The sequence below is a fragment of the Protopterus annectens genome, chromosome 4.part0, assembly GCF_019279795.1.
Source record: "Protopterus annectens isolate FY-2018-M chromosome 4.part0, PAN1.0, whole genome shotgun sequence".
In the NCBI taxonomy this organism is placed as follows: domain Eukaryota; kingdom Metazoa; phylum Chordata; order Ceratodontiformes; family Protopteridae; genus Protopterus; species Protopterus annectens.
Window position 1 is genome coordinate 1,401,199,840 of NC_056733.1, and position 12,268 is coordinate 1,401,212,107.

At 39.9% G+C, this 12,268-nt stretch overlaps 1 protein-coding gene across 1 annotated transcript in view; it reads right to left on the minus strand.

The window, feature by feature from the left end:
- Nucleotides 1–12,268, minus strand: part of SEC24A (SEC24 homolog A, COPII coat complex component) — a 2,581,543-nt gene that overhangs the window by 1,353,840 nt on the left and 1,215,435 nt on the right. Inside the window, exon 11 of the mRNA XM_044069234.1 lies at nucleotides 228–346. Within this exon, the coding sequence (XP_043925169.1) occupies nucleotides 228–346 (119 nt within the window). The remainder of the gene's footprint in view (nucleotides 1–227; nucleotides 347–12,268) is intronic.

Sequence of the window (12,268 nt, forward strand, 5' to 3'; positions counted from 1 at the left end):
TAGCTTGTTAATTTTAACAGAAATAATGAAGAAAATAATGCAATACAAAGTTTATCAGAATTAGAAAAACTAACCATTCTGATTAAAGATCATGGTTGGAATCTTACGTGACATTTGTTTTTGAAACACATTATAAACATGGTTCACATGCAGTGGCTTGCAGCACTTCCAGTTTTACATTGACATCAAACCAACAATTTATTATAAAGTTCTACATTTCTACATACCTTCAACATCTGAAACTATTAGCATCTGGGGCTGAGACAGGCCATCCTGAAGACTATAGAAATGAATTGTGCTGTCAAATGTAATAAAACCTATTTTTGTTCTGGAGTCTCCTGGAAGCCTAAAAAAAAAATCAAAGAAAAAAGATGACTGTTCAGCAAGTCGATACTAATTAGCATCCGTGTGCTCATCAAGCCTTCTGAACAAAAACTGCTGGCATTTCACTGTATCAACATAAGACAAAGAACAGACTTGTAGTATTTGTCCAACGCAGCAAAAGTAAAAGAGAGTTCAACAGCAACTAGTATAATTTTACCACTGTAAGTAACACATTTTTTATATGTGAATTTGTTTCTTTACTCTTATAGTTGTTGCTTCTAACATTTTAACTACTATTCAGGGCAGTCTGCGCCTCTGACCAGCACAATTATTTTCTTTCTGTGTCAACTGATAGCCATCACACCAAGGAAATGACCAGAACAAAAGCCATCATTCACAATCAAATAGTAATAGGAAAGCTTTTTTTTTTATTACCAAATCTACTAGCATTGCACAGATTTAATGAAGCCCAAGTGATGGTTTACAAGTTTATTTCTCTAAATTCACAATGAAAAGTTTACTTGCACCAAGGATGAAATGTCAAAATGAGGCCCACCTGCCTGAGTTGGTAGAGGCTTAGGTAGACAGAAAAATCCCACATCACTTATGAAAAAAAAGAAGTTATGTCTTACCATAACGTTCCATCTGTGTTGTTGATCTTCACTAATCCTTGACAGTGGGCTTGGTTCTGAGCCTTAGAACAGACTCAGCCTTTTATTCCAGCTTGCTCCTTCCAAACTCTTAAGTCAGGCTCCACCCATAATGCTTCTCTCAAAATTACCTCAGATCGAGTTTGCCCAACATAGTGGTAGATATACAAGTGGGAATTATAGTTAAAGTAATAGTTGTAATAGTCAGAGACCAGATATATGTCCTTCACATGAAGCTAACTATGGAAAATCCGGTCAACTAAGAGTCTCGGATTGGGGGAAGGAGGGTGGGGATGTCAAGGATTAGTGAAGATCGACAACACAGATGGAACGTTATGGTAAGACATAACTTCTTTATCTGATGTTGTCAATCTTCACTCAGTTCTTGACAGTGGGACAGAGTCCCCAACTACTTTAGTCTTGGAGGTGTCACGGAAGAATATTCCTAAGCACCATCTTGTGGCACCATCAATGATGCCCGTCCCCTCGAGACCTGATCCAATTTGTAATGAGTGATGAAGATATGAGGATAAGACCAAGTGGCTGCTGTGCAAATATCGTCCATAGATGCTGTGGAATGAAAAACTCCAGAAGCTGCCATCACTCACACTGAATGGGCTTAAACTGTATGTGAAAGTTGAAGTCCTCTAGAATGACAGGTGAAAGTTATGCAGTCTCTAAGCCATTTTACCAAGGTAACCTTTGAAAATGGATTACCTAATGAGAGAGAGGAGAATGCCACAAATAACTGGTCAGATTTTCCTAAAATCCTTTGTTCTGTGAAGGTATAAGAATCGTAATTGCTTGTGGACATCTAATAAGTGAAGGGCATACTCTGCCCTTTATTAGAAAAATTACGGAAGAAGACTGGCAGTTGAAGAGTTTGGTTAATATTAGATTCCGAGACAGCCTTAGATAAAAAGGATGGATTCATCCTAAGGGCAATCTTGTTCTTGTGAAATATTAAACAGGGAGGGTTACAGGATGAGGCCTGAAGTTCAGATACTCTTTTGGCAGATGTAATAGCCACCAAAAATAAAGTTTTCCAAGACAAATATTTTAAGTCACAAGTCACTGATGGTTGAAAGGGGTTCATAGATAGGGCCTGAAGAACTAAAGTTAGATCCCATGGAGGAATGGGTTCCTTGAATAGAGGTCTTAACATTAGGAGACCCTTAGACCTATATGAAAGTTGGAAATTGCCGCTAGGTCCACTGTCAAGAGCCCAGTTAGCAAATTTTTCCCATTTACTTAGAGACAGCTTGCTAGTAGAAGGTTTGCGATGAGTGACAATAATTTGTCTGACAGGAGAAGAAAGGAAAGGATGCCTGGCAATCATGGGAATTGGAGAAGCCATGCAGTGAGCTTGAGATGTTGGAGATTCGGATGAATCATGCCCTCTGGATGAGACAGCAGATCTGGAGCTGGGTCCAGAATTCATGGTTTCTGAAGCAGATGAGGCCAAAGGAAGGGAAACCAAACTTGTTAAAGCCAGAAAGGGGCAATGAGGATTATTGAGTTTTTCAACCTTTTGGCTTTCTTTAGAAACTGGGATATCAATGGAGTTGGGGGAAAGGCATAGAATACACCCCGGGGGCAATTGTGGAAAAGAGCATTTCTGGGTGAGTCCCCTGGAGGGAGGGAGGATTAGGGCAATGCACTTGTTGTTTAGGGGGGACACAAAAAGACTGCAGCAAGGCTGGCTCCAGTGACGAAAAATAACCTTTGCCAACACAGGATTGACAGACCACTCATGAGGCATGAGGATGGTTCTGCTTAGCTTGTCCGCTATCACACTGGATCTCGCCGGGATGTGCATTGCTGTGAGAAAGCAGTTGGAAGAAATTGCCCATTGCCAAATTCTGAAGGCTTCTCGGCACAATGGGTAAGATTTGGTTCCCCCTTGTTTGTTGATGTACCAGACTACTGACATGTCCATCTGAATAGCAACTGTCCCTAGAGGAAGGACATCTTGGAATGCTTGCAATGCTAACAGCACTGCCCTCATCTCTACAACACTGATGTGCAAGTTGGCCTTTAATTGGGACCACGTGCCTTGGACTGTTCTTCCCAAATAATGCTTCCCACCCCATCTGGGAAGCATCTGTGGTCACTATGGCTTGGGGCTGAGGAAGAATGAATGTTCGACATAAGGGAATCTGATCGGAGTGGAGCCACCACATGAGATCCTATTTGCAGCAATCGGTAATCAGGATCAAGTGTGACATTTCAGGTGCATCAGAGACCAATGAGAAGCAAGTAATCATTACAAAATTTGCATGTGATACCTTGCTAGGAGAACAAGAATGATTGGCCATGGAGCCTAGTGTTTGTAGGACTAGTTTTGCTGGAACCCTTCTGTTTCACAGAATTTGTCTGACTTGTGATCTGATGCGTTGAAGTCTTTCTGGAGGGAGTGAGACAATTCCTGAGACTGTATTTAAATGGGATCCAATAAATTCCAATTGAGTGGGTTGCAAGTTTGATTTCTCAAAATTTACATTTATGCCTAGAGATGAACAGAGGTGTAGAGTGCAGTCTTTTGCCCATTCTAACTGATGCCTGGTGGTAGCTGTAAGGAGCCAGTTGTCGAGGTAAGGCAATACTCGAAATCCTAGTAGTCTGAGATGAGCTGCTACTACTGCCATGCATTTGGTGAACACCCTGGGGGCTGTGATGAGTCCAAAGGACAGTGCTCTGAATTGGAAATGACTGGCTCCCAGCCAGAAGCACAGATACCCCCTGGAGCTTTTGCCCATTTTTATATGGCAATAAGCATCCTGAACATTCACAAAACACATCCAATCGCCTTTTTCCAAGAATGAAAGTACTGACTGTACCAAAGACCATCCGGAATTTGGTTTGCTAAATGGCCTCGTTGAACTGGCTGAGATCCAAGATGGGTCTCCAGTCCCATTTTTTGGGGAACTCAAAAGAACCCTGAGTAATACCCAGATCCTGTTCTAGTCTGGTGGGACGTCTTGGATGGCGCTTTTGTCTAGCAGTCTTTGAATCTCTAAAGCTGCTGCTTCCCTGCGACCGGGTGGTACTTCCGGGAGTTTCTTCTGGGGTGATGGGGAAACTAATAATGGTATTCTGTAACCTCTGGATATTATCCCCTGCACCCATTTGTCCATAGTTAATGTTTGCCAGGCAGATTGGGGCAGAGAAAGTCATCCCCTAACTGCCTCCAGAGGAAGGCAATTGGGTATCTGCTCGGGGGTGCTGGTAGAAGCACCAGAGGAAGATTCTCTGGACCCCTCGTTTTGCTGTGCATTTCTGCCTCTGGGGCAGCATCTTCCATTACTTCCCCCTCTGCCTGGAGAAAGTCTTTGCCGCATGAATCCTGGAAAAGCCTTTGGATTTATTTAAACCATAGTCTCCCTCTTCTCTGGCTCCTGGAGTAGGGTGTCTGAGGAGTTGAGAAACGTACGCCTATGGCAGAAAGGGTCTTACCATCCTTTTTACATCTGGCTAAAATGTCTTTAACTTTGGGACCAAAAAGGGTAGATCCGTCAAACAAATCAATGACGAAGGATGCTTTGAATGGTTCCGCAAAGTCACACAAGCGCATCTAGGAATGCCTTCTAACGGCTATGCCTGAACCCGCTTCTCTGGAAGTCCCTTCAGCTATGTGACCAGTCAGCCTCAAGGATGAGTTCGAAATTGCATCAAGGGTTGCTAGCTGAGAGGTAACTTTGTCCCGTACCCCTTCAGCCACTGCTCCGAGCGTATCTGAGAGCTCCTTGATCACATCCCTCTGTAGTCTTTTAAAGTGCACCATATAATTCAAGGACCTGAGAGCAAAGGTCACTGAAGCATAAAAGTGCTTCCCAAATCTATCCAAAGTCCTAAACTCCTTTTTAGAAGGATGGATAGTAGGACTTTCCTCGGCAAGTTCCCTTTTCATGGCTGCTGCTATCACCATGGTGTCAACTGGCATTTCTTTGGACCAGTGAGGCTCATCTTTAAGTGCTGATAAGATACAATTAGGCCTCTTGGGGATCGACTCAATGGCATTGGGCATCATCCACACCCACTAAGTGATAATTTAATGAGATCGTCAGCAGGTGGAGAGATCCAAGAAGTAGAGAGTTGGGCATGAAAAGCCTCCAGGTATACTGACTCCACCGAAGAAGGTTGGATGGAAGACCAGCCACCCCTCTGTTTCAGATTTCTAAGATGTCCCCGAAGGGAACATCATCATGGGGTGACCTGGGGGAATCTTCCCCTTCATCAAAATCAGTATCTTCGGTGAAAGAATTCTCCGGGGAATCTAAGTGCTTTCTCTTGCACCACTTCTTTGCAGGAATGTCCCCAGGGCAATGATCCATGGAACTGTCCAAAGAGGAAACCACCAAAGTGGGTGTAACCAGGGGCCTTGGTGCTCTCTGTCCCAGGGATGAGAAGGATGGTAGCTCAGGTCAAGGGGATGTAGACAGTTGTCCCGACAGGGATGGCAAAGACTGAGAGTCTCCAGTGGACAAGGCCTTCTCCATGATTCAGAAGGCCGGCCCTCCTCCCGTAGAGGGATGGGAGCCTGGAACCAAAATAGACTCCTTCAGAACCAGGGTCACAGCCCACACCAAAGAAGCGGCCTCTGAAACAGAAGCCTGAGTCAACGCTACAAAGGCCGAAGCACCAAGGGACATGGATGGCTACGAAACTAAGGAAACTGATCCATGCATCTCAGACTCAAGCAGAGAGCCCTGACCCCGTTGAGCACTCCGGTGCCAAAAACTTGGAGGAGCTTAAGGTAGCTCTCGGAACCAGAGAAGAGGATACTACTGGAACCAAGACAGTTATTGCCAGGAATGTCATAACCGGGGGCTCCAAAGACTCGGCAGGAGTTGGAGGAGGAGGAACTGGAGGTGTCATAGATTGGCTAGGAACTGAGGACAATCTCCTCGCCATCAGAAGCTGATCCACCAGTCTCAAAATGTCAGTTTCTGACAGATTCTTAGTAGATCAGATCAAAGGCGTCTAAGGAAATTTAGGGGGTCTCACTTTGATAAAGAGAGTTGGTGGCTTGTCTTTAAAAGGATCACAGGCTGGTGAATATCTTGTCCTAGGGAGCGGAGGCAGCTGTGACTGTTTTGACACCGAGGGTACAGTGGGTAACCGAAGTAGTCACTGTTGGCTCCGATACAGTTTTGGGTGTTGAGCCAGATAAACCTTCTGGTGCCGAAGAGCTCTGCAGTACCGAGGTTAGTTTAGAGACCTTCTTGGACGGCTCAGATGAACTAGGAAGCAAAGGTATTTTCTTGGAGGAGGAAGAAGAGGAGGAGGATGAAGATGTGGTAGCTTCAGTCCTAGACCCAGAAATGGCCTCTTCAAAATCAGATTTGAGGAGTCCCTTCAAGATAAGTTTATTCTTCCTCTCAGTAAGGGTACGGGTGGAGGACCCATGACAACCTGAATAATATTCAAAAGTTCAAAATGTTCAAAGTTGTTGGGTTACGTAAGTGAGGACAATTTATTAAAGTTATAGAAATGGACACTGTCTGGTGCTTCACGGCCACCTGTTAAGGTACCGAGAAGCTCGGACTGCAACATGGAAAGTGGATGCGGTTTTCTTGTTTAGAGAGCGAAAATTATAAGAAAGAGTAAGTAAATAAAAAATAAAATGTGTTTTATATCTGTGTGTGTGAAAACTGGAAGCCATCAAGCAGCAGTTAGGAGGTTTACATAAAGTTTCCACCTCTTTTGGCTCAACATACCCTTAACAAAGGGGAAACAAAGGCTCAGGATAGGAACACTTTTTTAATATTGTTGCTATAAACTTAGAAAGTTCCTTCAGTAACACGTGATTTGTTAGCATACATTTTCTGAAGGCAATAAAGTCTGAAACTCAAATATATCTCATTATTTAATGACTGATCACCAGTGATTTTCTAGCAAACCCCACACGTAAGATGAGTAACGGTAAGGGACTAAAAATTAGTAAATATCTAAATATTTTTCTGAAAATGTAATATTTTAGATATAAAATACATCTCCACAGCCCCACTACCTTTATGTACCAACTGTGAGGTCACATTATTTTAAGGTGCTTGTTATGACACTCAGGCAGTCAAATGGTTTGAATCACATCTTAGAAATAGAAAACAGGCGGTCCTCTGGGACAACAACCTATCTACTCTACTCCCTATCTCGCAGGGAGTCCCACAACGCACTATTTTGGGGGCCCTCCTCTTTTCTATTTTTATCAATGACCTGAAAACATCCCTATCTCAAACCACCTGTATTCAATATGCCAATGACTCGACCATAATCTGCACCGCAGCATCTTCTGCTGAACTTCAGTCTAACACCCAAAAAGTATTGACCTTAGTTGAAAACTGGTGGTTCTCCAAATGCTGTCTCCTCTTTAACCCCCCCAAAAAAAAAAATCAAACTTCTACTGTTTACCCCTACTCAGAAGTCTCCCTCTATTGATTTCACAATTATATCAAATAATGGCACTGTAATAGTAGCAGACACAACTACTAAACTCTTAGGCTTAACAATTGACCATAACCTCAACTATGACTCGCACATAAACTCAACCATCAAATCAGTGAATAGAAAACTGGGATTCCTCTATAGGCTAAAACCCTTCCTTACACCTATAGCCAGGACTACTATTGCCCAAACTCACCTAATTTCCACCCTTCTCTTTGCCTCCCCAATTTTTACAAATCTATCCAAAAATAATCAAAATAAGCTGGCCACTTCTTACAATAACATTGCCAGATTTGCCACTGGATCCCCATTCCGTACTCACCATTGTCAAAATCTAAGGAAACTAGGATGGTTGGAACTGCAAAACCAGCTTCTTTTTCAGCAACTAACCATCACCTACAAAATCTTGCATCATCCTACAAATACTCCCATTCACTCTAACTTGATCAACCCATATAAAAATCTAAGTACCCTATGCTCAGCTAATAAATTACTAGCTGCAACCCTAAAATCCAATAACAAATCAGGTGATTCTCTATTTACTAACACCATTGGAATCTTCTGAAAATAAACTTCCAAGTAATCTTATATCCCTTTCATCTACTTCACTATTCAAAAAGCAACTAAAAACCTTCCTTAATTCACAATGGCTATGTCCATGCACCAATCCTGGCTGAAACTCTTTTTGTTACAACTAACCTTTCTAGTTTACTAAGTTTTCTGCTTTAAACTCTGTTGTCAAAAGTGTCTATTTTTGTCTTGTACCTATTATTGTATATACCAAGTTATAAGTCCTTTCCTTATTGCTGTTGCTTTTTTGTCATGTAATGTAAATAAGCCTAACTCGTAGGGGTTTTTTGTTACTATGTATAACCAATTTTTGATTAGTATCCCCTTATGTTTATATTTACTCATGTATATTAGTTGTATACAGCTGTTGTGGAGCTTTTCTCCCCGGGCCTCTACTGAAAATATACATATAACCAGCTAGACTAGCCCGGTCAACAAATGTAAAATAAAAATAAAAAAATAAAAAAATAAAAAAATGTTCCTGGAGATGCAGTTTTTCCAGACAGTATACACATAATGAATGCCCATCAGAGTTGGGCATCTTACCCTGGCACTTCTGGCACCTTTTGAAACTGGTGGTGCCTTCTGAAGTTTTAACAGGAGAGAGCTGTTTTTCAGCCATAACAAAAATAAGGGCTGAAAGACGTACATGGATAGAGAAAATGTATAGAAATGAAGATTTTTTTTTTTTTAAGAAGGGATAGCTAGAAAGAGGAAATACCAACAATGGTAGTGAAAAAATACCTAAAAAGGTAGTAAAGGAAGAAATGTACTAATGATAGTACTTAAAGAGACTACCAACGGTAGAAATATGAAGAGAAAAGAAATACATTCACTCAAAGCTATGAGAGAAGCAGGTAGACAGAAAAGATTGATGAAGAAAATTAAGCAAAAATATAAAGACATGAGTTAATAGAAACAGACTTACTCAGAATCAGCCAAGGCTTGAGAGGACAAACGTATCTGACCTACAAAGCGTTAAATAAGATCTGAGGTAATTTTGACAGGAGCATTATGGGCGGAGCCTGGCTCGAGAGTTTGGAAGGCGCAAGCTGGAATAAACTGCCAAGTCGGTTCCAAGGCTTGGAAACCGAGCCCACTGTCAAGAATTGAGTGAAGACTGCCAACATCAGATGAGCAGTTTTTTTTTTTTTTTTATTAAAATACAAAAATCACAACATTTTCAAAAAATACAATTAAAATAATTCACAAGAGAAATACCTCAATAAATTATACATAAAAATGTCTTTTTTCTACTCAAAAAAGACAAAACTCAGTATCTCGCAAATATTATAAAAAGCATTAATATATTAAGACATATTTACCCTGACTTTTTGCCATAACAAAATGTTTTATCACGTCATTCAAGTACCATTATTTATCAAACAATACCTTCTGATATCTCCCTCGCCAATTGAACCATAATGCTGAAAAATAACTGTATCCGGTGTTTTAACTCTATCATCCCATTTATTATACTATCTTACAAACATTACCATTTCTTTATTTACTTATTTCTTCATACCTACATGAGTCTTCACCTCTGCAATATTTTAAAAACATATGCACTGCATCACCCGCTACTCCCTTTCTATTACATAACCTTTCTTAACTTGCCTTTTACTTCATTCTTCCTTTAACAGACCTCTTTCCCTGTGATATTCTCCATAGAAAGTTTGTGCACTCCTATATTTCTTTATAGTTCTTTCTTCTCTTTATTCCTTCCCTTTTTTGCTCATTTCACCCTTTAAATCCATGTCCTCAAAAACTGCCCATGTTATTATACCACTTTCTCCTATATTCCCCTACTCCCTTCTCAACTTACTTTTCCCAAGAACACTCTATCATGATACTCGTGAAACCTCCTCCCCATAATATTCCTGTTCTTCTTTTCCACTGAAAAAATTCTCCCCAAAAACTCACTTTTCTTGTACATTAACTTCACAAAACATTCTGCTCACTCTGCTTCATTACATTAAAAAAATCTGCAAAAATGCTAAAAACAACAAACAAAAAACAAATAAATGACATAACAGAAATTAATCTTGAACAGTGCAAAAAATCTATTACACCTTTTTCATTATTCTTGTGAAACAAAAATTCACATTACATAACTAGTGAAGCCCAACAAAACTCAACCAGATAAACTTTCTTTTGATAAGACAACTTAAAAGTTCTCTGCAAACCGACTGCACCTCATATTCCACTTGCCACCTATTCCCACTGTCTATATGCACTCTTTTTTTATCCCTAGAACTATTCCTGATGTATTCACACTTCTTTTATTAAAATACAGTCTCCTAACTTAAGAATGCCCCAAAAATCCCTTACACTTTAATATATTAATACTTAAACCTACCTCCCTGAATAAGACTCCACCTCACTAAACAACTCAACCATCCAGCTTTTATTTTTTGCCACCAATATTAAATGAGCTCTATATACCAATTCCGGCACCTCAACACACTATTATTTCCCATCTTGCATCCTTATCTTACTTCTTCTAATCAAAATTACTGTATTCATAATGAACTTGAATAAAATTCCACTATGTGGACACCTTTCTCGTATGTCCGTTACATATTAATCATCTTATCCCTCCTATAAGAGATACTATCAAACACCTGTTAGCCTTAACCATGTAGCTCTACAATATCCCTTTAAATCAAGTAATTTTAAACCATCTTGAAGAATTGGAAAGATCAACTTATCCCACTTACCTTTTGTGCTCTTTCCCTCAAGGATAAATTCCTTTGACTCTTTATTGTTGTCCACAATTTCTCCACTGATTGACAAAAATATGTCTGATCCATATAAAAAACTAAAGGGACTAAAACATTTTCACTGCTTGTATTTTACTATTCATATCTATAAACAGTTTCTCAGTTATATTATCTTTTTAGTCTCTTCCCACATATCCTTAACTACCACAAAAGAAGCCTTTATAATCCGCACTCCTAAACACTTCATCTTATTGTCCCGCCATAAATCTGAATATTGCTGAACTAAATTGTTTGTGGGTACATAATTTATAGCTATAGCATTTGTTTTATCTTCATTTAATTTGTATCCAAAAAAGATTTAAAACTGTCTTAAAATGTTCCACAATGCTGTGATGTCTTTTTCTGGATTTACTATGTAGAAAAATAATATCACCTGCATATAAAGCCAACTTTTTATTTATTTATTTATTTATTTAACATTTATTTATTGGGAAAGTCTGACTTGGAATGAAGCCAATTTTCAGAGGAGGCCTGGGGAGATGCACTCCAGACGTATGTCTTTGTAACAAGAGAGGAAACCAGAGCACCTGGAGGAAACCCACACAAATGCAGGGAGGACATGCAGACTCCGCATAGAAAGCACGTCAGTCGAGAATCGAACTGAAGAACCTCTTGCTGTCATGAGACAATGCTACCACTGCACCATCCACTGCTTTTCTTGATTACCATACCAACTGCATCCTTGTATTTCTGAGCCCCTTATGTTCTTTGCCAATGGCTCTAATTATAAAGGAAACAAAAGGAAAAGAGGACACCCCCATCTCATTCCTCTGCTCAAACACAACTTTTGAAATTGGAACCCATCCACTTAATCCTTGCCTCTGACCGTTCATATATCCACCTAATTAACCATATTATTGTATCAGAGAATGAAAATGTTTTTATTGCCCTACTCAAAATCCCAGCTTTTCCTGTTGAATATTTTCAATGCATCAAGAGCCACCACTACAGTGGTATTTTCATACATTCTGCTTCCCTCTGGATGATCATTGTTCAGCTAACATTATCAAATATTTGTCGCCCTTCTGCAAAACAGCACTGATCTACATTTATTAATTTTGGTAACTGTTTTCTATTTTATTAGCTAGTATAGACAAATACTTTATAACCATGGTTTAATATTGAAATAGGTCCATATGAAGCTGGGTCTGATGGCTCTTTACCATCTTTAGGTAATACAGCCACCACAGCTTTCTTCCAAGATGTCGGTGCTTTCCCTCTTTCTAAAATACTGCAGATCTTTATCACTTTCTTCCCTCTTCACTTTTAAACTTCTACAGGAATACCATGTGGTACTGGAGATGTTTCTGAAGATTGAGTGTACACATCACCATTATCTCATCTCCTTCTATCTTAACTGTTAATTGTTGAGCCTCATCCACCTCTAACCTTAGCATTTTTATAAAAATTTCCATTTGTGCCATTTCTTTACATATTTCTCTGCTTTATACAAATTTTCATAAAATTTGTGGAATATTTCTAATATCTCCAAAAGAT